Raw genomic sequence first — 19154 nt, forward strand, 5'->3', positions numbered from 1 at the left:
TGCTGTTCCTTAACAGCTCTTAAGCCTGTAGAGTACCTCCCATGTTTAAAAGCCTTGAGCCTGAGATCACACAGGCGCTCTCTGCACTAACATGTATCTGGTCACACACATCTAGACTTCAGAACCACCGCTCTCATTAGGGTGACAACTTGTGCTACTGACAGGCTGAATTCCTAGATGTCAGTCCTCACTGAAGCCCACACAAGATTGTGACCAGTAGCTATTAAAAATACTGAAGGAAAACACTGACATTCTCAATGAAAGAATGGGCTGATCTTTATTAAGAGTTAATATACACAGTCTATGGGCTCCATGCAAATGGATGCAGTTGAACAAAGATCTTTATTTAACATTTCATCTCAGATTGATCTCAAGTAAACCACCTGTCAACTTGGTTTTTCCCCACCCATGTCTCTCCCTGGACACAGGATTAGAAAGCAAGAAAGTCCAGTCACTGGCATAACAGTGATTCTATAAAGACACTGGAGTGAGCACACACAGTCAAGATGGCTTGGAATGAAGAACTTGTTGCTGCTGCTCTTGAAAAGACTTGGAATCCTCCCATGGACGGGGCCCTCTGATGTTCTTCCAGTCATCAAAGTCACAGCTTTTCAGTTTCTATAGATAAACAATAACAAACATAAAGCTATGTTAGGGCATGAATGCCTGGCTTTAAACAGAGTTCTTCCAAATATGCTTGTTTCCTATATCACAAATGTAACATCATCCACTGGCTGATTAACTTTCACCCAGGACCAAATGATATTCTATAGGAGAAAAAAGTCTACAGACAGGAGAAAGAACGGAGATATATCATATTAAATGCCATCAGAAGCTATGATGACTGTAGCTGTAATTGCTCCTCTATATCTAGGGAAGAGAGATCCATTGGACAGGGCAGAAAATGTTCTCAACTTTTTCTTTTCTTTTTAAAATCTACCCTATTTTTCAGGTCAGCCCTTTGACTGCAGGAATTTCTGGTGTTGAGGTCTCGAAAGCTGCCAAAGCACAACCAAAATTTGGATTTTGCAGAAGGAACTACTCTTCTGGGAAGTAAGGGAGAGAAGACAATGTCTGATCATTGGTGCCCAGAGGTATTCTGCCTGTGCAGGGCAGATGGCCTCAGGGAGAGTTAGAAACAGCATGATCCCGTTCACTCCATACTACTTTCATATAAAAGAGAAGAATGCACGGCTTTCCAGAACGTGCTTCCTAATTTCAGAAGCCACAAATGGGAGAGATGGGGCTATAGCCATGTTCCCAACCCACCTACCTATGTGCCCCTTTGGGGTGAGGAATACACTGGGGGGCATGTCTATATGGCGTGTTAGTTCACACTGAGGGGTGTGCACTAGCGTGTTGCGCACTAACCGGCCCACGTGGACCCTGCTGGCATGCACTAAAAGCTTCTTAGTGTGTGTGTTAATGTAGTACTGTTTGAAATGGGACTATATGAACAAGCACTAGGGAACTATTAGGGCATGCTAGCAGGGTCCACGTGGGCCAGTTAGTGCGCAACACACTAGTGCAGACTAATGCATTGTGGAGACAGGCCCGGGGCGTCTTAAGTGGCCAAAGAGCCTAGCACTTAAACAATGTCTAGATTTCCCACACAGGTGTTCTGGGGACCAGACAGGATCTTTCCCCACCCTCCTCTAGTACCCCTGTTCAAGGGCATCCACAATTGGACTCTTCATGCATTTCTGTGACTGGGTAAAAAAAAGGAACACCCTCCTGCCTTCCCCTGCCATGCACTGCTGCTGCAGAAGGCAAAGGGATGCTGTGATTCCCCTAGGAGTATGGCTGTAGCAACACATAAGACAGCATTTTGGCACAGGGTATTGGAGTTCTCGCCATAGAGAAGCTAGAGAACCTTTGCAGACTATTTTTTAAAGCCTCTCCAGTTCCCATGTCAAAGAACTACAACAGTAAAAGACAGAAGCCAAGAGAGTTTCTGTATCCAGTGCATTTTAGTGCAAAGTGTAATTTCAACGCAGTTACTGAAAACAAGCTGGAAGCAAACTCTGCGGACTCTTCCTTTAGTTTAATGCACACAGATAGTGGAGAAGTAGCTGCTTATCCCATGTCTTCTCCTTGACTATCTACTTTAGTTTCAGTTACTGCCCCTGCTCTCCACCTCCCATTCTCCCCACTTTATCCTTGAGATAGCACATTCTGAACCATGTCCCACACTGGTATAAGCAGGTGCCTCTCCCACTGAAGACAATGTGAGTTCTGCTTGTTTACACCAGGCCAAAATTTGACCCACCTCTTCACAGTGCAGCTAGTTGAGAAATGGAAGTCCCATTTCCCACAAGGCATAGACTCTCTGTATTCAGTAAATTCCTAAATATGGAGCTTCACATCTGCTAACAGCAGATATGTGAGGGAGTTTGCAACATCATCCCAAAAGTTCACACTGCATTCCAAGTGTTACCGAAGTAGAGAAGATTGTATATTATTAATGATTAAGGGTAAGATTTTGTGTTGGTTATTTTTAGTAAAAATCATGGACTGGTCACGGGCAATAAACAAAAATTCACAGAAGCCATGACTTGTCTGTGACTTTTGCTGCTGCGGCTCCATGGTTTCCCCCACCACCATGGTGGCTGGGAGCTGTGGGGTGCCCTCTCCACCCACGGCAGCTGGGAGCTGCAGGGTGACCACACTTGCCAAAGAGAAAACAGGACACCCCAGCCGCTTGCCTGAGGCCTCCCCCTCCCCCCACGCAAGACTGTTGCCTGTTGCTGGACCCATCCCCCTCATCAGGATCAGGGCCTCACTGCAACAGGCACTTTACAAATACACCAGAAGACACTACCCTTGCCCTACAGAGCTTGCATTCTAATTTGACTACTGTCAATAGGGATGACAAATAATGAGGAACTTGAATAAGGGTCACAGAAAAATTTGGCAGCTGTAACAGGACAGACCTGCTGTTATTGGTTCATGTTATGTTAAACCTTCATGACACTTCTACAACTGGAAGAAATCTCAATGAGATTAGTCAGATTTCAAAATAAATTAAGCAAGATCGCACAGAAAACACTTGTGCACGTGTATACATTCACCAGACTTTTGATATGAGGTAGCAGCAGCTGAATTTTTCATACAGTGGAATGAGTTAGCATAAGCACTTCCTGAAAACTGTCCTTGCTACTTTATTCAAATTGTGATTAGCCAGCCTTTTATTTCCACTGGAAGAAATCTAAACTGACTAGGGAGGAGGAGGACAGGGAGTTTAGGGAAGGTGCCCCATCATCCCATGCATCAGCAGCCATCACTCTGATTACAAGAGACAGAATTTAACACCTGACTCAAATGGAAGATTCAAAGAAAATACACTGCAAAGAACCTTGTGCTTTACAAAGGGAAAGCATTCTGACTTTATAAAACACATATACAGTGCACCTGTACACAATGCATGCTCTAGAAATGTTCACAGATATTTTCAATAAGCAGTTACTGAAAGTGAAATATATACAGTGAAACTTACAGTATTTGAAGAGACTGCCTAAGGGACCAACACAAGCAGAATACCTAATAGAGGATAGTCTTTAACTAAAGGTCATACTCAGTTGTATTGGAAACCTTAGGAAGGCTTTGAAGGGGTCACTCTCAAGACAAAGGGTCGCCAACAGCACAGGCTGTTTCAAATATATACAGAATCTAAGGAAATGAAAACAAGAAAATATTTTGGCAGTGTTTGTTCCAAATTTAGCGGTATCAGGGTTCCTGAAAAAGACATTATGAATTACATAATGAAGGACTTAACATCCAAGGGATGGGAATAGTCAGTGTAAATAAGTAGATTAAACTATACAATTGATGAGGTCTACTGCGTTTATACTTGTCAGTTAAAATTGAGTTACAAATCTAATCAATGCACAGGGAAATCGTACATTTGTTTGCTCAGGTGTTACATTCATGAAGATCATTAATAGTTTGTGACATTCACAACAAAGATTTCATTTGATGCCTCACTGCAAATCTAGGGAGAGTAGCTTCCTAAGAACACATGGCAGAATCTGCAACCATTATTAAGGCTGCGATTTAGTGATGGAGGTCACGGAATCCATGACTTCCAAAGACATGTGTGACTTCAGACAGTGCAGGTGGGAGCTGCAGGGTCCCCTGCCACCTGCAAAGGCAGGGAGTTGCGGGGTACCACCACAGCTCCCGGCCACCACAGGTGGCAGGGGGGAACCCGCTGCTTCTGGCTACTGTGGGTGGCAAGAGGACCCCCTGTTGCTCCCCACCCTCATGGACTGCAGGGTGGAACCCGGTGGCAGGGGGAATCCCCACTGTTTCCATGGACCGCGGGCAGCAGGGTGGATCCACGGAGCTCCCAGCTGCCACAGGTAGCAAGAGGGACCCCAGCTGCTCCCAGCAGCTGCCAGAGGCAAGGGGGATTCCCTCAGTCTAGAATGGACATGTATCAGTCTATTATCAGTCTAGAAAGGACATGTGTCCCATCAATTATACTTTCAGAACAGCCAGGCTATAAGATTTCCCAAATCTGATCATGTCATAAAAGTTTTAAAAAGGGGTCCTTTTTTATTCAGGTAAAAGGTAAGAAGGAACATCAGCTATGAAAATGGACCTGTGTAGCAGGGTGCTGCTGCAAAAGCACCTAATTAGCCCCTGCTCAGCCGGCTCCAATCAAGAGAAATAGATTGGGTCTGGTGTAACAGGCATGATGCCTGGCCTGGGGATTGGCTCCACCTGTGGGACTGACAGGCCAGCAGTTATAAGGACTGGGAGCCAGTATGAAGGGGGGCTGCCAGGAGAACGGACAGTTTCCTGGCTGCGGGCTGACTGCTAGCCAAAGAGGGAACTAACCCTGCAAGCCTTGTAAATAGCTCAACACTGGTGGTGGGAGAAATGTCTGTGTGTGTGTGTAAATAAAGCCACGGGTGCTACATAACAGGATGCCTCTCTGAGCTTTATTGGGGCAGTCAGCGGGCTCCAGGAAGAGGGGCGGGCAGAGGACCCTGTTACAACTGGAAAAAAGTCCTGATTCTCTATGTAGTTATTTACACCTGTAGTTATTTACATCTGTGCAAAGTCTGGGTACAACTCTACTAAACCAGAACTCTCCACTCACACACACACTAGTGAGAACCTTTCACACTCACTTTGTACAGAGGTAAATGATTGCATCAGTGCAGGGCGATAGAGAATCTGGCCTTCAACTGTTACTGTGCTATTTTTATTTTTCTTAAATAAGCCGAACAACCCTGAAGAGTTAAGTACTCTTTCTGTCCACTGAATAGGAAGAGCACAGGCAGCAGCATTACAAGCTTCCCTCAGATTGCCACACAACCATGTTGTACCAGGACCACATCTTTGGGTGAGAGGGTAGCTCAACCCCCAAGTTCACTCAGTCTTTGGCTTCTCTGCTGAGAATGCTAATTAGTGCTAGCTGTGATGTGGACACCTGTCCATTAGGACCAAGACTGAAACCACCAAATTTCACAGAAGTACCACATACAGCTGGTAAACTACTTTCAGCCACTCCCAACTTGAGATCTATACAAACTGGATGTCTAGAGGTGAGAAGCTCTACTCTGCTGCCAATCCCCTGCACTATTCAATCCACTAAACAGTCAATCATTGAAGGAGATTTAACCAGATCAGACTGACATGCCTTTTGCTACTTGTCTCAAATATCCCAAAGGATACTGAAAATTAATTGTTTGAAGTTAGAACAACGTAGTATATCAAACCGACTGATTGTTTCTAAATCAGCTAAAAATGCCTCTTTAAAGTCTTTGGCTGACAACAAGCTGTAACTAGAAGAAAGCTGCAGCTCTGTGAATAGATGATGTGGCTAAAGAAGCATTCAGCTGCTCACTACACATCTTGCTCTTATAAAACTCCTGTTAAGCAGGTTTCAGTATTAGGGATACTGGATGGTATAAGGGACAGGAAGTGGCCTAGGGAGTCATTCGCTCACTGGTTCAAATCTGGTCCAGACTGATGTTGTTTAAAAATCATTACCTTGTGAGTTTGGGTATACGTTGTCCATGGAGGGCAAGCCTCCACACCACAAAGAGCAAACTGAAGTCAATAAAAATTCATTTGGACCTGGGAGTGCTCCATACCTCTGAAAACTCAGGCCAAGTTATTTCAAGTTGGCCACCAAAATCAGTGGTCATTTACAACAATTGTGACTGTAGTGTCTCTGTGCTTCACTAACTCACCTGTAAAAAGGAGACAATAAAAACTTGCCTCTTTGAGGAGGGTGTTAGTAAGCTTACTTCATTAGGCTTGTGAAATGCTCAGATACTTTGCTGATGAGCACCCCAGAAATACCTATCCATAACAAATCAAAAGGGGCAATTATTGCCCATCACTATGGTAACTGGCATGTAAAATTTCAGATAAAGATGGAAAGATCACAAAGGGCAGAGTATCTTCACAGTTGAAAGGAGCAGGGAAGAGAACTGCATCAAATCAGCTCGGTACGTGTCAGAGCAACAAATTACTTCTGGGGCTATAGTGCATGTAATGAAAGACCCTATTGTAAATGTATAGATGTAGGGGGACAGAGTTAAAATGGGTGTTTAAAAACCCCACCTTATTGCACTCATGAAGCTATATTTTCGCATGAAATCTTTCACAATGCAAGCTCTTTGCTCTTTTTATTTTCCTAAGAAAAGTTTGCTGCCACATTTGTTTAGTGATTTAAGGGTTATCACTTTGTATTTAATTATTATCTGTGATTAATCCTGCTCAGACTGGAAAGCTGCATGGAGTCATTCTTTTTAACCAGAGGGTGTTTCTTTGTAGTTTTATGTTGTTAACGTATAATGCAAGGTGACAAGGGCTGAAGAAGTTGCAAGGAAAGAGAATGCAAAGTCTGAAGTAAGGTTTTTATTTAGTGAAGGAAAGAATGGTTGTGGGATTGGAGCACAGGATTTAGACCTGGATCTACAAAGGAACTTAGGCCGTGTGACGCTGAGCATTACAGCGTAAATGTTAAATGTTGCCCCCTCCTCCATGGATGCCTGGGTCCCTCCATGCAGCAGAACTGATGCAGTTCCATTGTGCAAAGTATGGGACATGATTTGGGTGGGCCATTGGGCAGGGGATGTGAACCCATTGCATGTGGTGGAGTTCTGTCATATTTCCTCACGCAGACTTATTATCTGATCTAATAAACTATGCAAGGTGGAAGTGGATCAGTATCTGGTTTCATAGATCACATAGTTTAAGGCCAGAAAGTACCATCACCTCATCTGACTTTCTGTATATCACAGACCATTAAGTTTCACCCAGTTATCTCTGTACTGAGCCCAGTAATTAGTTTGACTAAAGCATGTCTTCCAGAAGGGCATCCAGTCTTGATTTGAGGACATCAAGAGATGGAGAATCCACCATCTCCTTTGGATGTTTGTTCCTGTGGTTGATCACTCACACTGTTAAAAATTTATGCCTAGTTTCTAATTTGAATTAGGCTTCAGCTTCCAGCTACTGGTTCTTGATATGCCTTTCTCTGTTAGACCGAAGAGCCCTTTAGTACCTGGTTTGTTATCCTGGATACCTTTGCTAAATTCCAACCCAGGTAATTAATTGTGTTTTGTCTTGAAAAATTCTTACTGCAACTAAGCATCTGCAGTCAATTAGTTAAAAGGAAAAAACTGTCAACTTGAAATCTAGTCAATTAAAGAAGAGAGAGAGAGAGAGAGAGAGAGAGAGAGAGAATGCTAAAAGTATTTTCAGCTTCACATGCTCCTGAGTCCCTCTTCCTACCATTTTTGGGGGTTTTACGATCATATTTTCCAATTTAAAAATATTTTCTCTCTTCTCTTCTGCTGTTGGAAAGACTCACACAAATAATAGAGGAAACTAAGTAAGGCCCCAATCCTGCAAATTTATGTGCGCGCTTAATTTTAGGCTTTGACTTCAATGGGAGTACTCCTGTAAGTTAAGTTAAGCACAGGCTTTAAGTTAAGTGCTGTGCTGGATCCAGGCCTCAATGTAGGGACACTGAAAGTGACAGCCTACAAAGTACAAAAATCTGGAAAAAAAAATTTCCTCAAATCTCTTTCAGGTATAGTAATCCTCAGGGTAACACATAATTTAGTAAATAAACAATTTCAAACAGAATTGTGATTAAAAGTTGACTGTGACCCTTTACATTTGCAAACCACTTTAGATCCTAGAAGATAAAAGATACTGTAGAAACAAAAATTATTATTAGAAAGAATTTTGCCACGTTAGCACTTTAAAAAAAAATACTCTAGACCTGTGTCTTAGCACAAGTTATATACTACTTTGCATTTTTTACAGTTTGTTCTACAAGGCTCAAGCATGGAACTACATTCACATTAGTACCAGCTATGGAAAGGGCAATGATTTATTAGTTAAATGGGAGGAGCAAGGACTAGCTGGCTCTGTGAGAACACAAATGTGTGTGAGAGGAATGCATGAGCAAAAGGGAACATGTGTAAAGAAAGTTTGCTCCTTTGGCACATCTCAAAGCACGAGATGGATGGAACCAATGATAGACCTGAGAGATTAACACTTCAGTATAGACTGTACACATAAACAGTGCCCCCTACTGCAGTCCTTGAAATAACAGCAATACCAACTGTGCTCCTATGTGGGATAAACTGAACTTCACACAACTATTAAGCTATAGTGAAAAAAATGTCTTTACATGAAACTTGTCACTTTAAATCATGACTTGATGATATCTTAACTTACCAAATTCATATTGAGTTAGGATATAATGTTATAGCACATTGGAAATATCTTTGCCCTGTGAGCCAGGACCCAAAAGATGGTAGGGTAAGCTTTAAGCAGTATTCTCAGAATACTAAAATAATTCAACACATATATTCCGAGAAGAAGAAGAAGAAACAGAAGTCAACGGAAGGTTTTTACACATCAGACAGCCAAATTTCATAAAAGGACAGCTGTCTTCAACAGCAGCTATGTAAAATAATGCTGTTAGTATAGCAAGATTGTAAAATAATGCCCTTCTCCTTTGAGTATTACATAATAATTAGGCAACCTTTTAGGGCCCTTGGCATTTTACTATTACTATCCTTTTATATTATATATAATATATATTATATTATTATAAGCCTCCAAGTAGCTCTCTATATAAAATAAGATGTTCTTAAGCAGCCATAGTTTGGGTAGCCTAGGAAGTAGTATAGGAAAAAGGTAGAATACAGGGTCCACAGAGGAGAAAATTTACTGTACTAAAGGAGAGAGATGACAAAGGACTTGTCCAGTAATTTTTTTTAGTTGGAATGGAGAGGAAACAATGGATTAAATAGTCAAACACTCTGATACAGCCCAATCCTGAGAGGTGATATACAACCCTGCTGAGGGACTGAGCTCCTTTAACTTGCACTCTAGTGAGAATTTAGGATGCTCAGCACCTAGCAGGTTTGGGACCATAGTAAAGTTTTTATAATTACACACTTTTATATATTTGCATTTTGACATTAGAGATGGGCCCCAAACTGATCTGAATCCACCTTAATTATGAGAAATTTCAAATGCTGATGCAATCCAAATAACATGTATTGGTCCTCTCTCTATAATCAAACACACTGGAATGCAAGATCTGAATGCTGTGTTTGGTAAAGTTTGGATCTGGATCTGAACTATGTGGCTTGGGGCTCATCTGCAGTTTAGACTGAAAAAAACAAAAATTAAGAATGTTTCAGTCACTTCTGCTATCGGGAATGAGCCTCACAAGAATTATCTGAACATGCATTTAAGATTTTGTTATGCCATTTTCATTTTATTAACACTGACATCTCCTACAAGAGTCAGAGCAATTATGGCCGATTAAATATTGTCCTTCAACCATGTACTTAATTGTGGTTGAAAGGAAGTGCGGCACACGTACAGTTCCATTTTGAGCTTAGAGTTACGTATCATTTTAAAAGGACAGAGACTGTTCTTTTCATTGCTCTGTGGTTCTTTCACATAAATAAATCAAACCAGAGTTATAATGCATATAAGGGAGCGTACAAGACCAAAGGCTCCCAAAAGGCAAATGGAACTGTCGTTAGTGGATTGTAAATTATGAATTTCAGGCTGGGATTTTCCATTCATACTCAGAGTATGAAGCTTTCTGCCCCCTAAACACTATAAAACAAAGTTATTTGTAAAAAGTGTAATGCCCCAAATTTGTTTCCAGTCATCTTAATTTACCAACTTTACCATACTAGAGAAGAACAATCTGTGTCCTTATGTTAGAAAAGCAAAAAAAAGAGTATATTATTATTATTATTATGATATAGAAAATTCATGATGGATGGGATGATGTGATAGAACGGTTTTATTAGCGAGTCCAGTTACGATTAAGGATGTAAATATCGGTTTAAAAAGTTAACCGGGGTTAAATGATTAAAATTATATCAGTTAATTAACCGGTTAACCGAAGTGGTGGGGGGGGCTGGCACAGCAAGGGCTAGGCCCGCTCCGGCCGGCCGCCCTGGTGCAGCTGAGGTCCCACCGGCCATCCCAGCGCCCCTCTGGCCGGCCGGGACTGGGGTCCCACTGGCGTGGTGTGGCTGAGGTCCCGCCGGCTGGCCCAGAGCAGCTGGGGCTGGGATCCCTCTGGCCAGCTGGCCAGACACAGCTGGGGCTTGGGTGCCTCCCGCCAGCACAGGACTGCAAGGGTTAACGGTTAAGGTTGGTTAACCAGTAAGCCTAATGCTTACCGGTTAACCTTTTACATCCCTAGTTTCAATCATTTGAATATTTAAGTAGGGTGCAATCAAGTTCTTGACACCCATGTGTCAGGAATTTCACCTGCAGATAATTGTAGGCAAAAAATTGTACCCCAAATTATTTATGCCCTTTCATCCCTCTCTCCCCACTCAATAACAAAACAAAGCAAGTACAGAAATAATGAGCAGATAATTTGTTCCATTTAATTTTATAAAACTCTACAATTACCTAAAAAACCTTTTCTACACATCACTGTCATAATTTTAAGGGACTGAGCCTGAAACAAACATATTTTATCTCTGGAAAAGGAGGTTCTGCAGCTTTCCTAAGGGATAAACCCATTTCCAGCCTTGAAGACTTATGAGACACTGGACATTAAACCTGTTGCTAGCTCAGGGCTCCATCTCAGAGCAGTGTAATTGTGGGAAGAAATACATTTGGGAGAAAGGAGGAAATATTTCTCTGTGATATATATATATTTTTTGATGGACAAAGGGGGAAATGGCAACTGTCTGAAAACTGCACAGATGTTTGGAATATAAGTAGTAGTTATGGAGGCAGATAGATTAATGGGTGTCAGCTAAGTGGTCACATGGTGCTGCAATTTCTCACAAGGATCTCATCATATGATATGTAGCATAAATGCTGACATGCACATATTCTATCCAAGTCCATTTTTAGCTTTACTTTTACAGACTAGGTTAGCCACAGAAACTGTTAGCTTCATTTGTAGGGCTGTACTTGGCAACTGGACATCAGGACTGTGCTTAGAAAGAAGCATTGCATGTTCAAAATCTTTTACCAAAAAAAACAAAACAAAACAAAACTTAGTTTTACTGGACAGCAGTGAATTAAAGGCAAAGAGTTAGTTTAATTTTAGTTATGGGCAGGCACACCTGACCAACAGCTAGGGTAGGCAAGACAAGGCTACAAGCCCTGAGCAACAAGCCTACAGTACCTCATATTCAGATTCCAATGATATCTTATTCTTTCTGATTCTTTCTTCCAAAGCTGGATCCATCTGTAAGGCAAATGGAGAAGACATCCAAAATGTTTATTTATAAAATATACCCAAATCTGAAAGAAAAACAATTCTCAATCTTCTTTTAAAAGAAAACTAAATGCTGAGAACAGAGATAGTTCTTGCATTTCCCAGATACCATGGTGATGGGTGCAATATATGAACCTGTATAGAACAAAGGTCAACAGATTCTAGTTCTTTCAGACTAGCAGAGGGAAAAAACTGCAGACTAGAGGGCCCCTCATTGTAAATGCCCTGCCATCAATCCCCAGATGCTTAAATCTAAAGCTTGACCACCTCATCGAATCTCAACCACAGGGAAGGGGAAAGATGTGGTCACGCTATTTAGGCTTCCCACTGTCAGGACTTAAGGTTGCAGAAGAGGCATGTAACACATTTTGATTTACAAAGCCAACTCTTGAGCCAGGGTTGCAAATCTTTTGCTGATTTGCTGTTGTGGTAGAAACCATGTGAAACTTGTTGCTTCTGCCTAATTTTGACCCCAAATCAGATAAAATTGGGTGATTTCTGCCAGTTTCATTGGAGTTTGGGTGCTTGAACAGAAAATCAAGGAGTATGAACCCCAGTAGACCACGATAACTGGGTTTTGCATAGCTCAGGCCCCTGGAGGGAGCTGTATTCATTCTCCAAGTGAGGACACCCCCCCCAAATTGATACATGCTATTCAAATACATTAATGAGGGTAATCAATCAAATAAAAAAAGATCAACAGAAACTACATTTTTAGTCCTTAAATAAAAATAACATGAATGGACCGGATGGCTAAGGGGACTGGTACAGGGATGATTCTTTCACCTATAGGTCCCTGGTTCAACTGTGATTCAGTTCAGTGATCAAAAGTAGTTACTCTCTGTTCAGTGACCTATGAGCAATGAGCTGCGTGTTCCAGTTTAATTTCTAGTGGCAGAGGTCTACATCACAATTAGCCCTAAATGGCACCCTTGTAGGTAGTCTCAGAAGAGAGGCCAAAGACTGACTGAACCACAGAAAAACAGGGTGAGATTCAGTACATGTGGCAGTGTAGCAAAGTGAAGCTTGCATTATTGTTGCCCATGCTATACCATGAACCAAGGCCTCATGTCCTATATGATGCACTAGAACTATGCTACGCAGCAAGGATCCTGGACTTATGTGGTACCAATGCCCTCCCGCTCCTTCACTGCTCTCCAAGTACATTAAAGTAACCCTTGTGTTACTTAATTTTATATTACCTGCAGTTTATTTCACTCTGCCCATAAATTTTCAATGTACCACTGTTGTTTATATTGCAATGCATAGGGGTGGGTTTTCACAGCTGGATGCTAAGAGTATTCGTACTCAGGAAGCAGGTGAAGGTTTGATACTGGAGAGGTAAATTCCACATTTCCCACTCCAGCAACACTGCATTAGCTGTCCCATTGCCAACCCCCCCATTCCAATATCTGCTTTGGTCTCAAACAAATGTGGAAATGATAATAATAGTCAATACACATTAGACCGATGGTTTTGCTCAAATGAACAGCACAAGTCCATGGAAATGTCCTAAAATGGTTTGAGTTCTTTCAGACCTAACCCAGAGAGGTGTAATGGGCAACTATTCCTCAGCAAGAGAGCACTTTCAGGGCAGAGTCCTGCAAGGCTCTATCCTTTCCCCGATATTATTCAATATCTATATGAAGACACTGTGGGAGCTGGTGTCACACTTAAAAATATCAGCAAAATACAGATAATACCCCACTGTACATCTCCTTCACATCAGATATAAACAGAACCAACCCACTGCATTCCTAATGCTTAGCACAGATCAGCCACTTGAATGAAGAGCAGCGGGCTAAAATTGAACCCAGGCATGATAGAATTGGTACAGGTAGGAAGAGGCAAGTGCTCAGAGAACATGTCTCCTCCATAATATTCCCCTTGATCTAAGGCACCTGACTGCCAACCGTAAAGTCGCTATATAGCCTTGGAGTACTCTTGCATATCTAAGGTCCTAAAGATGCTCAGAAAGCCATGGCTGTGAAAAATTATCATTACCATCTGTGAATGGCTAGAAGACTTAGGACATGTCTACACTACAGCTGCTACAGCGGCACAGCTATGGCACTGCAGCTCTGTCACAGTAATGCTGTAACGTAGAAGCTTTCTACATCAACAGAAGGAATTTTTCTGCAATACAATGCATCCACCTCTCCAAGAGGCAGTAATGAGGTCGACGGAAGAATTCTTCCATCGACTTAGCTGCGTCTACGCTGGGAATTAGGTCAATCTAACTACAGTGCTCAGAATTTTTCACAGCCCTGCAGGATGTAGCTAGATTGAGCTAATTTTTAAATGTACATCAGACCTTAGTCCCCTTGCTTGAGTCACAGATCTAGCTACAGTAATACACGTATTTGTGACTTCCACACTCTACTGCAGCTCATTACATCCAGGAATTAAGCCAGACAGACTAAAAAAGCTTAAACTGGTACAAAATGCAGAAGCCTCTCCAGTGAGCGAAACAGGCTTCTGTGAGAAGGCTCCAGTCCCTACACTGCTCCTCACCAACACTGGGTCAAATTCAAAGTCTCGGTCCTGATGATATTGAAAGCGCTCCATGGAAATGGCCCTAGTGACTGGAAAAACTGCCTCTCTCTCTATAATCATGACCTCCAATAACGGCTATGTTCCACCAAAGCAATGAATCCATTGATCGTGAGTGCGGGAGAAAGAACTCTCTCTGGAGCAAGAGGAAAAAACTCTGGACCGCACGTTATTCAGAACTAAATGCAAATTTCTCCTTAGTGTCCTCACAATAGCTCTTCACATAGTCCACACACACACACACACACACACGGTGGAAATTAATTCTTATACTTTTCAAGCTACTCCTCCAGCTGGAGAAGGGAGCAGCGGGGGGAGGAAGGGGGAAGAAGAGGGGTAGAGAGTTTTGCTTGCTCTTGGACTTTCATGTAATTGAAAGGCACTCAGATATCATGGTGGTGAGTACCATAAAAGTACCTACATAGTTAAATCTGTGTTTTTATTTCAATTACGACAGACAAAATTTACCTATACCATTATTTTTGTTTTGACTTTTACCATAAACATCTCAATAGCCCCTATTTATCGGATTTCTTTTACTTATGTCTAGTGATTCTAGTTCGCATGGCTACACTTGTGAAAACTCAGGGGAGCACTGCTGCTGCTCCACTCCAAGCGCCCTCTGCTCTTAGCCCACTTCCTTGTGCATTAATTCCTCTCCACCTGAGGGAGGAGAGGGGAGCATCTAAGTCTAAGACACAGAATCCTGCAAATTTGTAACTGGCTTGAGTCAGTAATGGAAATGTTGCCCAAAATAAATCTGGTCAGCCAAAGAAGCAACCTGAAACTCCTCAAGCAGATGTGTGACAGGTTGCCCCCCTTTGGATGCCACCTGATGTGCTTAGATACTACTGAGCCTGTTTATTATGACAGCCTGGGTACCCTTTTTACCTGTCTTACTGAGCCAAGCTATTCTATTTTGCCTCCTCCAGCACACACACACAGGCAGGGCCACACCCAACTGCAGAACAAAAGACACTGAGATCAGTTCTGTGAAGCCTCAGCTTTAAAGGGACTTGCCCCAGCACTCAGGTGTCCACCTCCCTTGGGGTGCAGACCCAAAGATATGTTATGATGCAGACAAAGCCCTGCTGAATTCTCAGATCCCAGTTGGAGTTTGCAGCAGTGGCCTGGCAGCTGGGAGAAACTAAAAATCAAATCCAGGAGTCCATCCTTCCACACCCGGATAAGGAAGGGGGCATGCACAAAGGTAGCTATGCAACATTTTTGCTTTCTTGGCCTTGGAGGCTGCTGTGCATTACACCAGCTGACCAGAAGCCCCTATGGGCCATTCTAGTGGCCACAGTCTGGTTCTTCCTGCACCTTGACAATCTGTGTCTCATGTACCATGGGTTAGGAGGGGTGGTGGATTAGGAGGTACAGTGTCCCTAAGTCACTGGAGGATTCTTTCAAATCCTCAGGGAGTCCTTTAAGATGGGTTAAGGTAGAAAGCAGGCTTTGTATTTTATTTTTCTGGGAAGTATTTTTTTAAATGCCTACTTATAGATAAGACCCATTCAAATTAAACACATTATTTGCCAGAGTATTTTGCACTGCATTGGCTCATTCAAACTATTTAAATGAAAAAAAATCCTAAAAAATTGATCATCAAAGAGCAAGTTATTTCCCCAGAAACCTGCCCCAATTTACCCTCCCATTTCTTTCTGAATTTTATCTTTCCCAACACTCAACTGCAGTAACCCAGGCCAGATTTTTAAAAAATGCAGACAGGAACCCAGGATTTACAGAACTGCCCAGGCACCTAGCATCAGTTGGAGTTAGGTGCCTAGATACATTGGAAATCCTACTAGGTACATCTACATCTTTAGGTATCTATATACATTTAAAAATCTGTACCCCACTCTTTAGCTTAAGACGGCCATTATTCAACTGGAGTCAGCTGATAAATGCCCTTCCAAGTACTGGCCAGATTTTGGGGGCGGAAGAAGGGTGTCACTTGGGAGTAATGTGAAGCACTTCATTGCTTGCAATCCCTGTCGGCCCAGGGACTCCTGCAACACGCTGCTACTAGAGCGTTGGCCTCTTCATGTACTTTTGAACCAAAGGAAATGTTTGTTTGTGACAAGAAGTTGTTTGGCACAAGTATAAATCTAATTGTGCTGCCACTAAAAACACTCCCAAGCTGAACACTTTACGCTGATCCTTAGTTAACATCATGGCTCATTTTACTCTAGTAATAAATGAAACAGTCTCAAAGAGATGACTGTGAAATTTGTGCATGCAGCTAACTTTACCTCAAGGCAGAGCTGTCCCTAAGGGACGGTGAATCGGGGCGACCACTCCGGGCCCCACGGGCTGGCGCGACTGGCCGGCGCTGCATGGGCAGCAGGTGAACCGCTGGCTGGGGGAGGCTACCCTCAGTCCCCGCCTCTTCCACCCGAGGGAGAGTGCACGGGGAGAGAGAGCTTGGCAGCACCACCGCAGCCTCCCCAGCCCCAGGAGGGCGAGCGGTGTGGCGCCAGTCCCCTGGAGCCCAGTGGCACTGCCGAAGCGGGGCCCTGGGATGGGGTGGGGCAGGGTGTGGGCAGGACCACGCATGGCTGTTTAGGGAGACACCACCACCCCCAGCCTCCCCTACCTGCCCCCAGCACGGTCGGTCCCGGAAGTGATGTCATTTCCACCCCTAAGCCCCCAAGGGACGGCCCTGCCTCAAGGGCTAGGGAAGAGGTAGCTTTTTTTTTTTTTTTTTTTTTGGAAAGACTTGACACTGGGTGGAGGAATCCAAAGCAGATTGGCAGCATTAGTTCCATTTATCAACCAGAAAGGATGAAAGGGAAGGTTTTTTTTTCCTAATGTTCAGAGTAGCATCACAATCACCAGTTATAAACATGAGCCTAGAACTGGGGTTTTAAAAATGAATTTTCACAATAGCAACTCACTTTCTTCTAGTTGTAATTGTAACTATTTATTTGTGTGCGCATATGTACCATTTCCGATTAGGGGCTCTGGTGCAGTTCTAGGCCTTAGGACAGTTTGGGGACCAACGTTAAGGGCCCACCTACACTACAAAATGAAACTCAGTACAACTGTGCTGGAACCAGCTCCCTTTAACATAAGTAGCTGTAATGTTGACTAGATCTTAATACGGTAAACTGGTACAGTTACATCCAAAGATTGGCAAGCACTGACCAAATATTTGACCTTCAGAACTTCATGGGCTATAAAACATTTCCAGAAGGTCAGCAGAAGATGTTTGTGTGTTAAAACTAATTATTTACAACTAACTATTAAAATATGAGGATTTCAACTTTCATTCTGTAAGTAGAGAAATTCTTGTGGTTGGATTTACTGAACAAGGTTTAAACCAAGTTCTTTTTACCTGCTCGCTCCAGTACCAGCAGAAGGGACACAATGTTTCGGAGTATGTATAACACCAGGCACGGCCCAGAGAGTGACCATGTACACTGGAACCAGATGAATTCTGTTTCCCCCAAAAGCACTTTATTATCTGAAATAATCCAGAGTAGCAACAATTGAAGCCTTACGAGTGGGGAAAACAGCTTCCTGAAGCTCACACATCATACTTCTACTCCTATAAAAGGCAAAACAGCAGTTCATTTCAGAGATCCTGACAGGTTGGATCTTTCTTGAAAAAGGAGAGGGGGCAAAATACACTCTAACCTCTTCACGAGGATCTCTGACCTCAGGCTAATGAACTGTGGTTTATGAGCAGATTTAAAAGCTACAGGCAAGAAGGGATAAATCCCAGAGTTTAAAAGTGCAAATGTATAATTACACTTAAGCAATTAAATTAGATGCTATTTTACTTCCCAGGAGGCAAGGGAACAGCAGGTGAGGGTGTAAGTAATATAGCAAAAAGACAGAGAAGGTATTTACAGAATACATTTTGTAAAATACATTTACCTACAGTTCTTTCTAATACTCTTTGGTTTTATTGTAATATTTGTCATTTCAGATGTATAAAATATAGAGATCGGCCCATCTCATCACCCTAGATCAGACCACCTCCAACTACCAGAAACTTCTGGATCCAGATCTGAACTTTATGGTTTAGGCTCAACTCTTTTTTTTTTTTTTTTTTTTTTTAAAAAAGGTCTACGTAGGAACACAGAAATTGCCACACAAGGAAGGACCAGTAGTCCAACTGATAGCTGATAACAGCCAAGCTCATGTTTCAGAAAATAGCATATAAAACCCTATAAGGCAGCAGTTCTCAAAACGTGAGCCATAGAGCACTGGTGATCTGACAAGAGCTGCTGGTCAAGTGGTGTCAGCACTCCTCCTTATTTCCAGCTGTCAAATTGCATTGAGGCAGGCTAAAAATACATTAAGTTCTTCCCTACTATTATTTTTCCATGTGAACATCTGCTGTAATTGCAGGGGTGTTATGTGGTCAGGAATGGGAAGGTAGGTGGTCTGTACAATCAGAAATGGGAAAGAAAGTGTTCATTATACAATTTATTAAATTTCAGTCCATATTATGAAAGAAATTGAGAATCCCTGCCATAAGCATCCAGATTAGCAATACCATAGATGGGGACGGGATCAACTCGTGTTCCAAGATAAAAACTTATGACCCTTCTAACTGTGACCTGGTCAGTTTACTTGAGTGCTATTTTTCTTATTTCTCTCAGTTTTTAAAAATATACTAAGCTGAAGATCACAAATGAGAGTGTTTATTTGCCCCCTACTTAGTTTATTGCTAGACTTGCCCTAAGAGTCTGAAATAGGGGATAGGTGGAGGGTGTTTTGGCTGCTACCTGAGCACCCTCTGTTTGGCATAATAGTTAAATGTGTATATATTTTCTCACATACATAGGCCATCGTGAAATAGCAGGGGTTGTCAGCCCACATCTTAAAA

General features: G+C 42.5%; 1 protein-coding gene across 3 annotated transcripts in view; it reads right to left on the reverse strand.

The window, feature by feature from the left end:
* Nucleotides 1–258: 258 nt before the first annotated feature.
* Nucleotides 259–19154, reverse strand: part of LOC102939926 (cytochrome c oxidase assembly protein COX16 homolog, mitochondrial) — a 48737-nt gene continuing 29841 nt past the window's right edge. For 2 of the 3 annotated variants that reach the window (XM_007055728.4, XM_043548025.1), the window contains exons 3-4: nt 11666–11728; nt 259–618 (exon numbers count right to left, since the gene is read on the reverse strand). In XM_007055728.4, the coding sequence (XP_007055790.2) occupies nt 502–618; nt 11666–11728 (180 nt within the window). In that variant the 3' untranslated portion in view covers nt 259–501. Of the gene's footprint in view, nt 619–11665; nt 11729–17651; nt 17781–19154 lie in introns of all 3 variants that reach the window. The other variant, XM_037900309.2, reaches the window with a different exon arrangement.

Source organism: Chelonia mydas, chromosome 6 (assembly GCF_015237465.2).
Source record: "Chelonia mydas isolate rCheMyd1 chromosome 6, rCheMyd1.pri.v2, whole genome shotgun sequence".
In the NCBI taxonomy this organism is placed as follows: domain Eukaryota; kingdom Metazoa; phylum Chordata; order Testudines; family Cheloniidae; genus Chelonia; species Chelonia mydas.